This window comes from Erythranthe guttata, chromosome 10 (assembly GCF_056151865.1).
Source record: "Erythranthe guttata isolate IM_541 chromosome 10, IM_541, whole genome shotgun sequence".
Taxonomy (NCBI): Eukaryota; Viridiplantae; Streptophyta; class Magnoliopsida; order Lamiales; family Phrymaceae; genus Erythranthe; species Erythranthe guttata.
In genome coordinates, this window is record NC_142542.1 from 3895561 (window position 1) to 3914747 (window position 19187).

At 33.1% G+C, this 19187-nt stretch overlaps 2 protein-coding genes across 3 annotated transcripts; both read left to right on the forward strand.

The window, feature by feature from the left end:
• Nucleotides 1-4891: 4891 nt before the first annotated feature.
• LOC148767309 (protein GL2-INTERACTING REPRESSOR 1-like) lies at nt 4892-5965 on the forward strand. The gene has a single exon (XM_088824130.1). It carries the CDS (start codon nt 5265-5267, stop codon nt 5643-5645), a length of 381 nt encoding a protein of 126 aa, XP_088680256.1. The 5' UTR covers nt 4892-5264; the 3' UTR covers nt 5646-5965.
• A 5012-nt stretch (nt 5966-10977) lies between these two features.
• Nucleotides 10978-18668, forward strand: LOC105950037 (F-box/LRR-repeat protein At3g26922-like). 2 transcript variants are annotated; one of them, XM_088823822.1, is made up of 4 exons: nt 10978-11065; nt 11483-12328; nt 16875-17018; nt 17529-18668. In XM_088823822.1, the coding sequence occupies exons 1-4, from the start codon at nt 11018-11020 to the stop codon at nt 17823-17825; spliced, it is 1335 nt and encodes a 444-aa protein (XP_088679948.1). In that variant the 5' UTR covers nt 10978-11017; the 3' UTR covers nt 17826-18668. The 2 variants fall into 2 exon arrangements, with proteins under 2 accessions (XP_088679948.1, XP_012828814.2); XM_012973360.2 differs by lacking the exons at nt 16875-17018; nt 17529-18668 and adding exons at nt 12685-12828; nt 13346-13746.
• Nucleotides 18669-19187: the final 519 nt, after the last annotated feature.

Genomic DNA, 19187 nt, shown 5'->3' on the forward strand with positions numbered 1-19187 from the left:
AAAAAATTTATTTTTTCCAAAAATAAACTGTTAGGGAGCTTATAAGATGTTTTTAAAAACCTACATCCACCCCACATTTTTTTCTTTACGATCTTATTTGATTATTTACTAAAATACTCAAAATACAAACTTACCCTCAAATACATTATTATATTACATGAATAATAATAACATTTTTGTAATCAAGATTAAGTATTAGTTAGAATATAATTTCATAATAATTGTAAAAATAAAAAAATTTCTCTATTTACATTTTATATGCATATAAAAATCCGAATATTCTTATTATCTCAATAATAAATTATATTTCTTTTATTTATAAAAAAAATTACATTTCTTTTACAACCTTTATTTTATATTAATATATTAATTGTATATTGTTATTTTTATTTGAAAAATTAATTTGTAAATATTATAATAATATTTTAGGAACAAAAATATTTGAGTCAAATAAGTTTAACTGTTATAATGGCGCCATGTATTTTTTTGTCATTATAGCGATAAACATACCTTTTATTTTCAAACACCTAAACAACTTATAAAAACTAAAAGTAACTTATAATCTACATATCCAAACACCTTAAAAAATGATTTTTAAAATAAGATCTAACAACTTATCAGCTCCTAAAACATCTTATCATATGTAGGATCGGAGCTTATAAGATGTTTTAAATAAAATTAGCCAAACGAGCTCTTATTATCCCAACACTTCAAAATTAATTTTAAAAATAAGACAACTATATATTAGCTCCTGAAGGGACTTACTTTTTACAGTTGAAAATTTGCTATTTGTAGTCCAAACCAAATGCTATTGTATCTGAACGCCTAGATCGGGCGCCCAAACCGGAGCCGGACGCCCAAATCGGTGCGCATTCGCGATCCGGATGCCCAAACCGGGCATTCACCGAGCGTAATTTTGGAAAAATATGAAATTTCAATCGAAATTTCCTACCCAATGCAATAAAAACGTTTAGGAGTTGAAAATACCTCAAAATTTCGATGAATTTGGCTTGTTTTTGCTTGAATTCGAGTTTTTTGAATTTTTTTTAAATGCTTTGGTTTTGAGGGGGGTGTGGGTGGGAGAGGGTTTTTTTGTTTGTTCTTTAAATGTTTCGGTTTTGAGGAGGACTGGGTGGGAGAGAGTTTGTAGTGAGAGAAGTGCATTTGGGGTATGAACTGCAAATAGCAAAGGTCTAACTCCAAACAATATTTCACGCCCTTGAAACATCTTATCAATATCAAATATACGAGCTTATCAACTATTTAAAATAAACAAACTATATTTGCTTGCCACCGTCCATGATTGTCATTTTTTTTCTTTTTGATATAATAATACACCTTATTAATCATATTCATGAGGAGATACGCTATAGTAATAATTCTAATTTTGTTGCTCTTATGAAAAAGAAAAAAAGTAATAATAATTTGGTTGCCAATAGTTTGTTGAATGGGCTGATTTTTTTTAATTGGAGTCGATCGTATATCATGATTTTGTCACCTGCACCAAATTGTTCCCCTTAATTTGATATATGTAACCGCCGAATATAGCAGTATGTATATCAATTTATTTGTTAAAAAAAAGGATAATTCAGTCAGAAAAGCATAAAAAAATTGAAAAAATGTAGAATTAAATGAAAAATCTTCTCCTTTGATTTGTTTCTTTTTTAGTTTGAAATTAAATGAACAATTAAGTCACAACAGCTAATATCTCGTGTATGCATCATCAATACTTGACTTAATAATCCAAATTCCGAAATTCTGAGTTCCGATTTTCTGAAATTATTTGGATCAGGATTGGAATATATATATGAGATTCTGATTTTCGATCCGATTTTAAGTCCGAAAATAATCCCGAATTTCCGAATATCACACTTAAAATACCAATAGTTATTTATGTATTTCATATTTTAGGAGACAAAAAAAAAATTGGAAAATGTGGAATTCCGGCAATTCCGATTTTGGAACAAATATTATCGTTCCACTTTCCGAAATTCCGATTCTTTTTTGAGCTAGTTTTTCACGTCCGAAAAAAAAAATCAGGATTTTTCGTAAGGGCTACTTCCAATCTAATCCGGCCGATTTACACCCCTAATCAAGATAAAACAAAAGACGTTGTCGCCGATTTTCTCTCGCAAAAACATAAAAAATAAAATAAAAATAGGTTGTTGAGAAGGCAAACAATTTGACATCATATTTCAAGTCCCATTTAATGAAGGCCTGGGAAAGTTGAGGTTGCTCTCGTACTGCAATTCTTGGACTAGGTGTTTTTTTTTTTAATTTATTTTTTCCCATTATTCAACATTATGACTATTTGGGCATTTACTTGCACGATTTTATTTGTGTCTATATTATAGAGATAAAATAAAAATGTTAATTTATACAAGAAAATTGTGATTTTTTGGATCAGCCTAATCGATAAGAACACATTAATTTCTAGGTATTCAAAGTTGACAAGTTAAGGAAGGGTTGGAAATTGGATGATGGTTGTTTACCAAAATATGTAATGTATAAAGTGGGGAAAATAAAATATATTTACTATCTTACCCTTTGACCCATTTTCTTGTCTAAATAACATAATGTATCAAGTGTTCTTTTTTTGTGTTTGATTATTGTTCTCATTTTTTTCTTACTAGGCAAACCCCTTTAATTCTTGCAATATTGTCGCATTTAATTGATTGTCTAATAGTTAGAGTTGTCTATTTGTATATTATGTTGTCATGAGGCCCATAACTTTTTGATGTACTTCGTAACCATCGGAAGTGCACTGAATACATCTGCATCTCGTGCAATAATTTGCAAGTGACACTAGTAATATAAACCAAATTAGGTTAATTATGCGTGACGAGTTCGAATTGGGATCAAACAATATTGCGCTCTATTGATCAACCCAGGGGTGAATTTTCAATTGGAATTGAATTTCCAAATTCTGTTGATTCTAATCGGATTTTTTATTTTATTTTTTATTTTTGAACAATATTTTTCATTATCAATACAAAAAATCCAATTCTGGTTTTTTTTTTTATTGGAACGGAATATGTGCATATGAAATTACGATTTTAATTTTCAAAAATAATCCCTAAAATCTTGATTGTTTTTCCGAAATTTACACTTATAATAATATCAACACCATTGCAATTTCTATATTTTAGTTGAGTAAAGAAAATGATTTTTTTGAATTCCGTCAATTCCTATCCGATTTTCTTTTTTTTTTTTTTTTTTTTGAATGAGTTTATACATTCAAATTTCTTAAATTCCGATTTCTGGTTTTCTTTTGGAACGGAATCAAAATATATTTTTCACTTGTGAAAAAAAATTGTAATTTTTTCAAAAGTTCCATTCCAATTAAATCCGTCCGATTTCCAACCAAAGTCCACCAGACTTGTTAAATATTGAAGGGTAAACATTTCAAAAAGAATTCAACTTAAATATAATAAATCACACAATAAATGAGAAATTGAAAACCATTAAATTGAATTGAGCCGATTGACAAGTAATTTGAAGCTGGCTAACATCATGACTCCGGCGGCGAGCGTTCACCAAATATTTATGAATTGAAAGGGAGGTCAATGATATTACGCAATCTACAAAACTTTAATATTTTAACAAATTAATAACAATAAATATTCAATATATATTCGAACGAGAAAAGAACATGCATACTTATTATTTTTTATTATTTAATATTAAAATTATTATTATTAATTAATTATATACATACGCAAGAATTTAATCTCTCTCTTCAAATTTAGTACTGGTTGTAGTTGGATTTCTTAGGAATTAAATTTTGCTTTTATAGCTGCTGAGCTCTCTCTTGTGCTCTACGTACATAAATGTATCATACTATTATGGGTAAATTACGTTCGGTCCCTGAATTAAGATCAAATTTCGAAAAAATCCCATATATTTGGGTAATTACAACTACATCCCGAATTATGAATCTTCTTACACGTCTATCATCGCGGTGTCAAATTTAGTGGAATCTTCTAGATGAAATGGAACATGGAATTACCCCAAGAATTTTCTTTTTAAACAATTATGTTTGATTGTTATGTATGTTAAATTCATCCACTTTCACCCTCAAACTTTTAATTTTGTACACTTTAGTCCATAAAAAGGAAAAAAAAATCTTCTCTTAAATCACCCCGATAATTCAGCCCCCCAAGAAAAACCCCCTGGATCCGCCCCTTATATGGAATATTCTTCAGTTTGTACCTGTTTTACCTCATTCGAGCTCCACATTTTGAAATAAGTTGATATATAATGTGTCTCTCTTGTAAATATCAGATTGTAGTGCATCAGAAACTACATTTTTGCACAAAACGAGCACAAGCTAGAGAACATTCCACGAAATTTAGAAGATTCTATTGAATTTGAGACAATAAAGGTGGACGTGTAAAAAGATTCATAGTTAATGAGACTGGTTGTAATTACCCAAACAAGAGAATTTTTTTCGTAATTTGACATAACCTGAGGAGGTTGGCGTAATTTACTCTATCTATCTACTCTTCTCCAAACACAAATACACACATATAACACACAAATACACACATATAACAAATACACACATAAACACACAAATTCACAAACAAACGCACACAAATACTCACATAAAAACATAAATACACACACATAAAAAAAATAAAAAATAAAAAAACACACACACACACAAACACACACACACCGACTGTATAGGCAATGAATGACGGCCTTCCTGCAGTTTAGTGTAATTGCAATATTTACTACAAATTTCCCTTTTCTGCAACCATCTTGGGATCTTTTCCAACAATTAATTCATTTCCTGCCCCTCAATTTACTCTCTCTCTCTCTCTCTCTCTCTCTCTCTCTCTCTCGCTCTCTCTCTCTCAACACCTTCCCACCTCTCACCATAATTTAATTAATTAACCTTTAAAGCAAATCCATCTCTCTCTTTCTCTCTCCTCATCGCTCCTCTTATATATAACATGGCCCAAGGGCTCCAAAAAACAACCTCCTCAGCCACTTCAACAACCCCACAATAGCTAGTGGCCTTTCCTCCGCCGCATCTCCGCCTCCCCACCACCACCCTTCCTCCACCACCACCACCACAATTACAAGAAAATAAAAAAAAAACACACACCCTTCAATCCACCCAAAAAAGGTAAACTTCCACATTCCATGATCACAAAACACACACACACACACACAATTCTTGATTTCTCTCTCTCGTTTTCTAATTAATCATCCACTCTGTTTTTTTTCCCTTGCTAATTTCACACAGAATTAAGATGAGCAGAAGGAACGCAGCACCGAAGCTCGACCTGAAGCTGAATTTGTCCCCGCCAAGGCTGAGCCACCACCACCACCACGCACGAGCCGAGTCACCAAGCCGGTCATCAACGGCTTCACCCACATCGCCGCCGAGCTCGTGCGTCTCGTCGGAGCTGAACCAGCAAGACGAGTCGCTCCGGTACTCCACCAGTCCGGAGGCAACGTCGATGATGCTGGTCGGCTGCCCACGCTGCCTCATGTACGTCATGCTGTCGGAGGACGACCCACGCTGCCCCAAATGCAAGAGCACCGTCCTCCTCGACGTCATCCACCCCAACTCCGCCCCCGCCCCCGCCCCCGCCACCGCCGCCGCCGCCAGGAAGACAAAGAAGATTTAGTGGAAGAAAAAAAAAATAACCGAACCCCACCACCAGAAAAGAAGAACAGTAATTTGTAGTAGTCTTTGATTTTGCAAGTAGCTGGCACTGTTGGTGCTCCATTTCTAAACCCTAGTATCTTGAAAAAATTAAAATTCAAAAAAAAAAAAAAAAAAAAAAAAGAGTGGAGCCCCAACAGTACTGCTACCTTGTTTTTTTTTTTTTTTATTAATTTAATTAGTATCTTAATTTTGTTTATGTATGTGGTTAATTTGCAATTAGCAAGAAGCGCGTGGGAATAGTGGATCTGGTATAGAAAGAAGCCGGTGTTGGTGGGTGTAGATTTGTGCCGTCTTTTAGCAGAAAACTATGTTCATTCATGTGCCCCCTAAAAAAAAAAAAAAAAAAAAAAAACACTTTCCTTATTACCAGAATGTTAGGTAATTTCCTTGTCTGCATTTTTCACTGCATTACAATTCACTCACAAGTTCTTCCTCCAACCACAGCTTGACACGTCAGCAAATATCCAAGATACTAGCTTTTTTTTCTTTTTTTTTTAAACTTAAATTAAAATAAAATAAAATAGAAAATTGCCCTTTAATATTTTAACTACGTGGGGGTGGGCACAGATGTAACATTTGTACCTGGGAAGAGCTAGGTTTTGATTTCTGGGCCCACCCACAAGTGCTAAATTGCAGTTTCCACTCTACTCCAACAAATTAACGGTCAATTTTATTTTTGCCTCCAAATTTAACTATGTATGTAAGAAAAAAAAAAGCATATAACAATCTCAAGAACCCTAATATTTTTGTTTCAAAATCTATACGGTCATAACTACGCGATTATCCCATGGCTGCAACGACTTATAATGCGGTCATAACTACGCGATTATCGGGTGGGTGGCATCTTCTTAATGACATCGTTATCGTCGATAAAAAAGAAATTAAATAAAAAGAGCTAATTCTACGGGCGCGCGCCATTAAGAAATAAATGCGTTAACAAGTAGTTCCAACGTCGGTATTTATCATTAAGCAAAAAATATTAATCAATGGGGTGATGACACCGAAGGAACTATGCATGTGAGGTTATTAAGAGAGGTCAACTTAAAGATGTTAGTTATGGAAGGGTAATTAGGTAAATTCACAAGGAGGGGGTGTTTGGGGGGTGGAATGAAGTTGGAGGTAGTTCGAGCATTGAAATAAAAATGAAGGGGGACTATATTAGATTGAGATACCATTAAAACCAAATAAATGCAAGAGTAATTGAGACAGTTGAGAATAATGAGGCTATTACGTCATATTGATAAATACAAATTCAATTCACACCCCTTTTATTTCTTATTTTTTCCTTATATTATTTTAATTTTTCAATCTTCATCTTCTACAATTTATATTTGTTTTTGCAATCAGCCTTAACTTCCTTTGTCACTAAATGATCCCCTCTATACTCCATGTTCTCCCATTCAATTCTATTTAATTTCTATATATATATATATATCTTGGCTCAAATTAAGTCACCTACGGTTCGGGTCGGATCTCAACTGGATCGGACCCGGGCCGCATTCAAGGAGTCGGTTATCGGGTCAACGATTTTTCAACTAGACAAGTGATCCGACCGTGTATATAATATAAGGGAGAAATACTATTAAGTTTTTAACATGTGAAAGAAATGTGAAAATTTTATGGATGAGAATGGGAGATTAGTACTAAGTTCAAAAATGTGAAAGAAATGGTGGTAATTAGATATGTGGCTAAGATATAAAAGAAAATGATGCCTAAAGTGTGTAATAATTATAACACTATTTTTTTCGCCTAAAAATGTGGTAATAGGTGGAACCCAAAATTAAGTTTAATTAACATAGATCTTATAATAGGTATTTACATATTACTGAAAAATATCCAATCCCGGAAAAAATACAATAAGGGTGGGACCGAGCTTATGAGATGCTACATCTGATTATCTACACTGTGTGATTTTTAATTAGTAATTTGGTTAGATGACTATTCATTGAGTACATATATAATGGGTACGATTAACAGTTAAAATACATATGTATTTCACTAGATGCAGCATCAAATAAGCCGGTGGGACCCAATGAGAATGGCTTAAGAAAAATATGTTTCAAATGTTAAGTAAAAATAGATTTTTGACAATAAAGTAGCAATTGTACATGAACCATATGAGGTTTGTTTACCTGGTAAGAAGCATAACAACATCAAGAATGTCCTTTGGTCTTCTTCACAAATGATCACAAAAGTCAATCTCGTTTGACCTAGCGGTTGGATCAAGAAAACTTGTATCAAATGATCCAAGTTCAAATTCCCTTAACAACAGTCGTTAGGTCGAATCAGTCACATATAGTTAGCCTAGTGTCATTTACGTTTCTCGTATAGCTTAAAAGCTATTATACGAGAGTGTAGGTTTACTCAATGCACCTATATGGTTGACTGCGAGTTCTTTCATAAAAAAAAAAAAAAAAAAAGTCAATTTTCATTATATTGGTTCAACACATTTGGTATACCTTTCTTCCTAAATTTTCAATATCAAACATAGAAACAAAATTAGAATCTTACAAAATTGCCGTTCGAATCGATAAAAATAACTTTGAATTAACGGAATAATTTTATAATCTCGGGTGAATTAAAACTAATAAGATTTAATTTGGTCATAAACAAATTTATATTTTTTTTCTTTTTTCGGTGAAGTAGAAACATTGACTATTAGCAATGAACAAAAGTTTGATTAGACAAATCAAAAATAAAAACTGAAACTGATGACATTTACTACAAAACAAACCAACTTTATTACATCAATCAATGTTGAGTAAAACTAGTCATGTGAACTACTGTGACAGCTGTAGTTTTATAATAAACACTGTGATCGTCACCCTGGAACTAACTTAAGTGATTCACTAAATTTTACAGTTGAAACTGCAGCATCAAAACTTTAAATTTAAATCAAAATTTATCTGCTGGTATTTTTATTAAATTAAAAAAAACAACTACCGAAAGAAATTAATTAATTATGGATTTTTATTTGTTATGAACATGCGGCCAAACTCCGAACCAAACATTGCGTACCCATAATCCTTAAATTGCACAGCAACAAAAGTGGAATTAAATCGAACCTGGTATCGGTTACGCCATTATAACATATGACGCAGCAAATTTATTTAGCCGGTGCGAAAACAAATACTAGGATGATCTACTGAGAAATATATGCACCGCTTCGTCGTGCGAAATACTGTCAATTTATTGAATAGTTTCGAAATATAATCGAGAAAAAAACAAATAAATATAGTTTCGTAATATACAATAGTTTTATGCTGATGAAAGCAACAAAAACATGCGTATTATTTATAGAGGTAAAAATCAGAATACGGAATTTTATTTCTAATAACCTAATTCGTATGATCGAGTAGGTTTCATTGAAACGAAAATTAGAACAAGACACGAGTCTATGAAAAAAATCATTTCTTAAAATTATTAACCAATTTGAAATGTGCTAATACAAAATTCTTAATTTCGAATGTCGGTTCATCATCTTCTAAAAACGATCTTAAGACACAAGACATGGCCTAACAAGTAGATATTAATTTTAAAATAGAAATGGAAACGAATATAACACTTATCGTTCGATATTATTCAGAAAATATGTTAAATAAAGAAGATACGAAGTAAATCGGGACATTCGATCTTAATTAAGAAATTTAAGCGTGGATTGAATGCACCATCAGAAACTAATAATTCCGACTAAAACATATATAAATCACGAGTAATCATCATATTCATTTGATATCTAGACGCGGCAATTCCAATCAAATAATCCCAATATATATCAATTTCGCATGCGAATTAGGATAGAATGAAATATATATCTGAAAGTTGATTTAAAAAAAAAGTTAAAAATCATTACCATTGTTACGACATTTCAGCTACGAATTCCTCGTCATTTTCCGACTTTTGTATAGGCAGCTCAGAGTATAATCCATGTCGTTTCCACAGACGGACCACTGAGTAATCACAAATTTATCGATCGCAATAATCCTATGTTATATATAGCGACTTTTTATTGACATAAAACGAAGGCATTGCAGCATTCGGTGAAGATGGATTTCATTTAAACGAAAAGATCGATCGGTATCTTGAACTAATAAGCGCAACGAATTTATAAAAAAAAAAAAAAAAAAAACCGAGCGGTCGTTGGTAATTATAAACTCCCAACAACCTCATTTAACGTGCATACGCATGAAAAAAGACACGAAACAAATGCGAAATAAACGGATGCATGCGGTCATCTGTGACATAACTGCTTACGAAATCCGCTACTACCACTGATATATTTATCGGCAATACCAAAGTCTTCATTCCGAAAATAATTATCCTATAATATATATGTTTGTATTTGATTTAAAGATCAATCATAGTACATAATGCATATGGATGAATTATAATAATCAGACAAGAACAAAGATTTTTATACGGTCTTTTCTCCGACATATACGAGAGAACACATATATAAATTGAGGGTGTGAATTAAGATGACAGATCTCCAAGATACAAATACCAAAAAAAAAAAAAGCACTAATGAACACAAGAATTTGAAGGCTAGACCAGATGCCACAAATAAATTTTACACATATACGTATACATAAATATATGTGTATATTTTAAACATAATATATAAAACACCTAAAATCTCAAACAATTCCATATTATAGGAATGAGGAATTATAACTTGCAATATAGCCAGTGGCAGAGCCAGCATATGTAAAATCTCAAACAAATCCCGAATTCCTATTTGTTATGTAAATATTCATAAAAAAAAATTAATACATTCGGTCCTCCTGAACTTAAAATTCTAGCAGTAAGAAGAAGATTTTCATAGATTGGTTCTCTCTTACATTATATTTATCCAAGCATTATATTATTAACCTAGCTTGGAACATGTTCAGGGAAGAACACAAAATCATGCACGTACGTACTATGTACAACCAAATGAACCATTACTTATGATATATATAATATAATCGACAACCCAAGCAACTCAAGTAATACTCGAAGCAAACACGATCGTTTAAAGAATCGTCAGGATAAAAAAAATACTACTTTAGTAAAAAAAAAAATCATAGCATTTACTACGACTCTCAGATTATCGCGGAGTAGGTAAAAAGAAATGGCAGTAAAAAGCCCTACTAGTGAGGGGCAAATATTGATACAAGTGGGGTTAACATTGTAATTTCACAAGTCAGCTTAAAGTGGGATGATTATAATAACGTGGGCTGGGCCAAAACCCAAATCCTTAACCGGCCTTTTCAAGTACGGGGTTCGTTCAATCTTATATATTGTTGAAATATAATATTTGTTTTTTGTCCAAAGATCCAATCTTCATTCATGGATGCTAACCGAGTCGGAACTCATTCGAATTCTAAACCGGAGATGGTGAGTTTTCATTCTCAACAAACCTTATGCCTTTCTATTTTTCTTTTTTTTTTTTTGTTATAAATTTATCTGTTAAAGGTTAATGATTTAAACTTTTTCCAATTTTGCTGAATTTTATCGTTAAAAAAACCCTAGAAGATTAAGTTGGTGTTTCCAAAAAATTTTAGAACTAGATTATGAAAATTTTTTCTCTCATAATCTCTTTTTAGATGTTTGAAAAATCGACTTTTGTAATTGCTTCTCTTAAAAAAAGCTGTTTTAAAGCTATAATTATAAATTGATTTTTCCTATTTTCAGCTTAATTATAGGATTGTAGGAAGTATACGTAAACCATAAATTTAACTGCTATCGCTGCGCTCATGTGTCGTCGTTTCGACCTTTCCCAACAGTATTTATCTTATTATTTTGTTTTGACAGTGTGATAAGGCCGGATACTTAGGAGGCAATGACGATGACCGGTTAAGTAAGTTGCCGGACGATATTCTCGTCGATGTATTGTGTCGCCTGTCGCTTAAGGAAGCTGCACGAACAAGCGTTCTTTCATCCCGGTGGAAACACTTGTGGAAATATATCCCGTTTCTCAAATTCGATGCGGACAATGTATATAAGATTATGGATCACCATTCAGCAGATGAGTTAATCGAAATCGAGGCGCCCAAATACGTAGAATGGGTGAACTCCGTTATCCAATCACACAAATCCCCCACGTTAAAACAATTCAAAATCCATTTCCATCTGGACAGAAAACACACGGACGCAATCACTCGATGGATCGAATTCGCGTTTTCCAGACAAGCCGAGCGTTTGGAGTTGAACCACGAAAGTTTCGTCAATCCCAAACGATATTACTGTTTCCCCAGATTCCATTCCTTTGCCACCTCTAATTCCCTCAAGGCACTGTCTTTGAAAAGCGTGCACGTGAGGGATGCAGCGGTTGAGTTCATTTTACGAAACTGCCCTCGCCTCGAAGAATTGTTTGTCCGTTACTCGCATAACTTTTCGAATCTTGAAGTTTGCGGTTCGTCCCTCAAACTAAAACGCTTGGATTTACGGTACTCTTTCGAATTCGAATCCCTTAAAGTTTGCGCGCCGTGTCTTACTTCGCTTAAGGTCCCGATCACGGAGGGACTTTTGCTTGAGAATGTTCCAATGCTGGTCGAGTTATCTCTAACTTGTCATTCTATCAAAGGATTGATTTCTGCACTGGCTTGCTGCTTTTTTCAATTGGAAGTTCTTTCCATTTCTTTTTTCGACAAGACAACGGTTAGTAAAACAAACTCAACGTTTTGCAACTTACCTCTCTCTCTCTCTCTCTCTCTCTCTCTCTCTCTCTCTCTCTCTCTCTCTCTCTCTCTCTCTCTCTCTCTCTCTCTCTCTCTCTCTCTCTCTCTCTCTCTCTCTCTCTCTCTCTCTCTCTCTCTCTCTCTCTCTCTCTCTCTCTCTCTCTCTCTCTCTCTCTCTCTCTCTCTCTCTCTCTCTCTCTCTCTCTCTCTCTCTCTCTCTCTCTCTCTCTCTCTCTCTCTCTCTCTCTCTCTCTCTCTCTCTCTCTCTCTCTCTCTCTCTCTCTCTCTCTCTTATATTTATTAATTGCTCTCCTTAATTTGTGGTTGATTTCACAGGAAACGAGTGAGCTCGATTTCGGCGTGATGCCGAAACTGAAGAAGTTGTCTGTCGAATATAGAAAACGTGGTTACGAAGGTCTTACTAGACTGATAGCTGCTTTGATAAGGGCATCTCCTCATTTGGAGGAATTTGGTTTAACGGTAGCTCTTCTCTTCTATTTTTTTTTTTTTTTTTTTTTGAGATATAACTATTAAATAATTCACCTCACTAACAGCTTAAACTTTTATTGAGTAAGTCGTTCGACATGGCATTAGAATTCGGCCAAATAAAAAGGTCGTGTGTTTAAATAATTCCACCGCCACCTATTTCTAAAGTTTCAAGTGCAATGCTTCAAATGTTTGAAACAAGTTTTTTTTTTTTTTTTCTTATTTCAACATCTTGTATACACTTGTTGTAAAAGGGTACTATTTTTCTTGTTTTGGCCAACGAAGTTTTTAACGAGCCCTCGGTACGATTTTTTTTAAATGAATAAATAAACGACGGTTGTCTCAATCTCACTAACATTCTCCCTAATCTAATGAACACTAGTTCTTGTGTTTTTGTTTTCCGATCATATACTTGTATGATTTATTCACGCGCTATCTCAAGTAGACCTTATTTTACCTCGAGTAACAATAATAGATTTTTTTTTTTTTATTCTTATCTCCCCGTGTGCAGTATAATTGGCTTCCAGCTACGACGAAGAAAGATAGACAATTGGAGGATGCAATAAGGTTTCACCACCATCACCTTAAAGTCTTTGAGTTGAGTTGCAACTATAGCCGCATTAGTAATGTCATGGTTGACATAGTTGGGGGTATTTTGGAGAACTGCGTCGTGCTTGAGAAAATAATTGTTGACCCCTCGGGTGGACATTTCCCTATAGATGACCGGGAGAAATCTATGAGGAGGAGGAGGGCGAAGAAACAACACGAACCACAAGTGCCTCAACACATTGAACTTGTTATTCTTTAACTTCAACAATTATATAGGCCATTGGCGAAAAGTTTTTTTCGTCGCTCGCAATTAATTATATGTTATCTAGTTTGGTGAAGTTATGAATTTATTATTTAAGATCTTATACTGAGTAAAATTAGCATATAAGTTTATCATCCAAACACTTTAAAAATAATTTTAAAACTAAGATGTAACTGTTTATCAACTCTTAAAACATCTTATCTCACGGAAGAAATTATCAGCTGTTTAAAATAAGTTTAGCCAAACAGACCGTCAATTATAAATTATATTAAAGTTAATAGTAAACCATGATTACATATTTCTTGCATATGAAGATACACCATTATCAAGATTTAATTAAGACTAAACGAAGGTTACATATTGCTTCTTCATACAAAAAAAAAAGAAAAAAAAAAACATGTATGTAAAGTTTTCTAAAAAAAATCTGACTTTTTTCTGATTTTTGAAGTTTTGATTTTATTTTTTGTGATTTTATTTATGATTTTGAACTGTTTGGAGCAGATCTAAGGACGTTGCTGTGAGTTAATGGGAATCCATCGATAATTTTGAAATACAATGGGGAAGATCGGAAATTTTCTCCCGAGCAATTTTGTTCCATACTTTTAGGTAAAATGAAATAAATCGCCGAGTCGTACCTCGGCGACTCCAAAGTGGTAAAGATATCAATAGCTGCGATTTCCTAAATATTCGCAGGAGTCGTTTACATATATCACAATTTTAATTAATATTTCAACTGTTTTAATTTTCGAATGTCGGTTCGTATTATAAAAACGATCTTAAGACAAGACATGGCCTAACAAGTGGATAAAGTTTAAAATTAAAATGGAAACGAACATCAATTGCCGAATATATATAACACAAAACTGGTAAATATCGTTCGAGATTGATTATTCAGAAAATATGTTAAATAAAGAAGGTATGCAAAGTAAATCGGGACATTCGATCTTAATTAAGAAATATAAGCATGGATTGAATACACCATCTGAAACTACTAATTCCGGCTAAAACATATATAAATCATGAGTAATCAGTATCATTTTCCTTTGATTTCTAAATGCAGCAATTCCGATCAAATAATCCTAGTATATAATTTCGCATGCGAACTAGGATAGCATGAAATATATGAAAGTTGATTAAAAAAAAATAAAAAAAAAAATCATTACCATTGTTACGACATTTCAGCTACGAATTCCTCATCATTTCTGATGTAGTTTCCGCAGAAGGACCACTGTGTAATCACAAATTCATTCTATATGCTACAGCCACCTTTGATCAGTGACATAATAACGAAGGCATTGCAGCATTCGGTGAAGATGGATTTCATTTAAACGAAAAGATCGATCGGTATCTTGAACTAATAAGCGTAACGAATTTATTAATAAAAAAACCCGAGCGGTCGTCGGTAATGAATTCCCAACAACCTCATTTAACGTGCATATGCATGAAAAAAAGACACGAAACAAATGCGAAATAAACGGATGCATGTGGTCATCTGTGACAAAACTGCATACGAAATCCGCTACTACGTACCATTGATATATTTATCGGCAAACAAATTTGAAGGCTAGACCAAATGGCACAAATACATTTTACACATATACATAAATATATGGGTATATTACTATATTTTAGAACATAATATATAAACACGTAAAATCTCAAACAATTCCATATTACAGGAATGAGGAATTTATAACTTGCAATATAGCCAGTCTGCCACTATACGTAAAATCTCAAACAATTCTCGAATTCCTATTTGTTATGTAAATATTCATAAAAAAAATTAACGCATTCGGCCCTCCAGAACTTAAAATTCTAGCTCCGCCTACGTAGGTAAATAAAATCCAGTGATCTTGAAAATCAGTAAGAAGAAGGATACAAGAGTCCACTTGGCATTTTCATAGATTGGTTCTCTCTTACATTATATTTATCCAAGCATTATATTATTAACCTAGCTTGTTGGAACATTAACACAAAATCATCATGCACGTACTCAGGTACAAGCAAATGAACCATAACATATACATACACACACACACACACACACACACACACACACACACACACACATATATATATATATATATATATATATATATATATATATATATATATATATATATATATATATATATATATATATATCATATATCATATATATATAATATAATCAAGAACCCAAACAACTCAAGTAATACTCGAAGCAAACACGATCGTTCAGAGAATCGTCAGGAAAAAAAAAAAAAGTGAATTCATCAGTCAAATTCATCGATCGTTGTTGGAATATATTTATTACCAAAGGAAATAGCCATGACTACCGTATATTTATCCGAAAATTTCCAATGTAGTAGTATTTTTTTTGCATTTCAATTGTTGAAATATCTATTCTCGATTTTCCGATTTTCTGCTTTTTTTGGAACAAAATTGAAATTGGCTCTCAATTTCGGAAAAATAAAATTGTTTTCTTTCCCCAAAATTGCTAATTTCAATTTCCGCCCATAGTTGAAAGAATGTTTTCCATTTGTGTATATTAAAAGTACAAGGGGTGATGTGAAAAATGTTCAAACCAAAGGGGGTGAAGTGTTATTTACCAGAGAAAAGATGTTTTGTTATAAAGACGGTTATTCAGAAACCAACATAATTGCATTTCAAACGCATATAAATAATTTCTCCCTCCAAACCCTCCCCCAATTCCTCATTCGCAACTGAAATTCTCTCTCCTCTCCTCCGATTACCTCTCCTCCGATTATCTCTCCTCTCCTCCGATTCTCTCTCATTCGTTCCTCCGATTCTCTCTCATCTCCTCCTATTCTCTCTCATTCGTTCCTCCGATTCTCTCTCGTTCCGAGATTCGCGCTCTTGTTATCATGGCAGCAATTGGGATATATTTCGGTAGCAGATACGTTTGTGCCGCGGTATGGAAGGACGGACATGTACACATTATACCTAACGAGAATTCACGGAGAACACATTATCTCTCTCTCTCTCTCTCTCTCTCTCTCTCTCTCTCTCTCTCTCTCTCTCTCTCTCTCTCTCTCTCTCTCTCTCTCTCTCTCTCTCTCTCTCTCTCTCTCTCTCTCTCTCTCTCTCTCTCTCTCTCTCTCTCTCTCTCTCTCTCTCTCTCTCTCTCTCTCTCTCTCTCTCTCTCTCTCTCTCTCTCTCTCTCTCCCTCCCTCCCTCATAATTTATATGTATTAATTGCTCTCCTTATTTGTGGTTGATTTCACAGGAAACGAGTGAGCTCGATTTCGGCGAGATGCCGAAACTGAAGAAGTTGTCCGTCGAATATAGAAAACGTGGTTACGAAGGTCTTACTAGACTGATAGCTGCTTTGATAAGGGCATCTCCTCATTTGGAGGAATTTGGTTTAACGGTAGCTCTTCTCTTCTTTTTTTTTTTTTTTTGAGATATAACTATTAAATAATTCACCTCACTAACACAGCTTAAACTTTTAGTTGAGTCAGTCGTTCGACATGGCATTAGAATTCGGCCAAATAAAAAGGTCGTGTGTTTAAATAATTCCACCGCCACCTATTTCTAAAGTTTCAAGTGTAATGCTTCAAATGTTTGAAACAAGTTTTTTTTTTTTAATTTCAACGTCTTGTATACACTTGTTGTAAAAGGGGTACTATTTTTCTTGTTTTGGCCAACGAAGTTTTTAACGAGCCCTCTGTACTATTTTTTTTTAAATGAATAAATAAACGACGGTCTTCTCAATCTCACTAACATTCTCCCTAATCTAATGAACACTAGTTCTTGTGTTTTTGTTTTCCGATCATATATTGTATGATTTATTCACGCGCTATCTCAAGTAGACCTTATTTTACCTCGAGTAGCAATAATAGATTTTTTTTTATTCTTATTCTTATCTCCCCGGGTGCAGTATAACTGGCTTCCAGCTACGACGAAGAAAGATAGACAATTGGAGGATGCAATAAGGTTTCACCACCATCACCTTAAAGTCTTTGAGTTGAGTTGCGACTATAGCCGCATTACTAATGTCATGGTTGACATAGTTGGGGGTATTTTGAAGAACTGCGTCGTGCTTCAGAAAATAATAGTTGACCCCTCGGGTGGACATTTCCCTAGAGATGACCGGGAGAAATCTACGAGGAGGAGGAGGGCAAAGAAACAACACGAACCACAAGTGCCTCAACACATTGAACTTGTTATTCTTTAACTTTAACAATTATATAGGCCATTGGCGTTTTTTCGTCGCTCGCAATTAATTATATGGTATCTAGTTTGGTGAAGTTATGAATTTATTATTTAAGATCTTATAATGAGTAAAATTAGCAGATAAGTTTATTATCCAAATATTTTAAAAATTAATTTTAAAAATAAGATGTAACTGTTTATCAACTCTTATTACATCGTATGTGTTTATCAGCCTTTTAAATTAAGTTTAGCCAAAAAGGCCGTTAATTATAAATTATATATAAGTTAATAGTAAACCATGATTACATATTTCTTGCATGTGAAGATAAACCCTAATTAAGATTTAAGAGTAAACGAAGGTCACATATTGCTTCTTCATATAGAAATAAAAAAGAAAAAAACAAGTATGTATGTAAAGTTTTCTAAAAAAAATCTGATTTTTTTCTGATTTTTGAATTTTTGTGATTTTATTTATAATTTTGAACTGTTTGGAGCAGATCTAAGGATGTTGCTGGTAGTTAACGGGAATCCATCGATTATTTTGAAATACAATGGGGAAGATCGGCAATTTTCTCCCGAGCAATTTTGTTCCATACTTTTAGGTAAAATGAAACAAATCGTCGAGTCGTACCTCTACTTCGGTTATTGACGGTCATTTGGGTGTGATATCCCAAATAAGGGACCGATGCTTTGGTGACGATCAATTCGATAAAAGATTGTGGATTTTTTGGTTCGCGAGTTCAATAGAAGCATGGTAAAGATATTAGTGGCGACTCGAACGCTCTGGGTAGATTGAAAATTGCATGTGAGAGGGCGAAGAGGATCCTCACGATTGCTACCCAAGCTACGGTTGTGATTGACTCTCTTTTCGATAAGTTTTAGTTTTTCTTTTTATTAAGGAAATATTCGACATTTACTAAAACTCGGCATGCATTTATTAAGTCCATTTTTAACCCACTATTATAATTCTAAAGTAAACGATAACACGAAACAAGTTTTTGTATTAAAAATGACAAATATTGTGAAACAGATAAAGTATTATATAATAACGTAGGGATTTTGTTTAAGACTTTCCAGTCTGATAATTGTGATTCGTAATTTAATAATAATAATAATAATAATAATAATAATAATAATAATAATAATAATAATAATAATAATAATAATAATAATAATAATAATAATAATAATAATAATAATAATAATAATAATAATAATAATAATAATAATAATAATAATAATAATAATAATAATAATAAATCTTTAGAATATAGTATGTAATATGTTTGAAGCCATAAAAGTTCGTTTGTGCATGTATGAAATATTTATCGATAACAACATTTATAGTAAATAAATAAATGAGAAGATAATATATTGCAGAAAA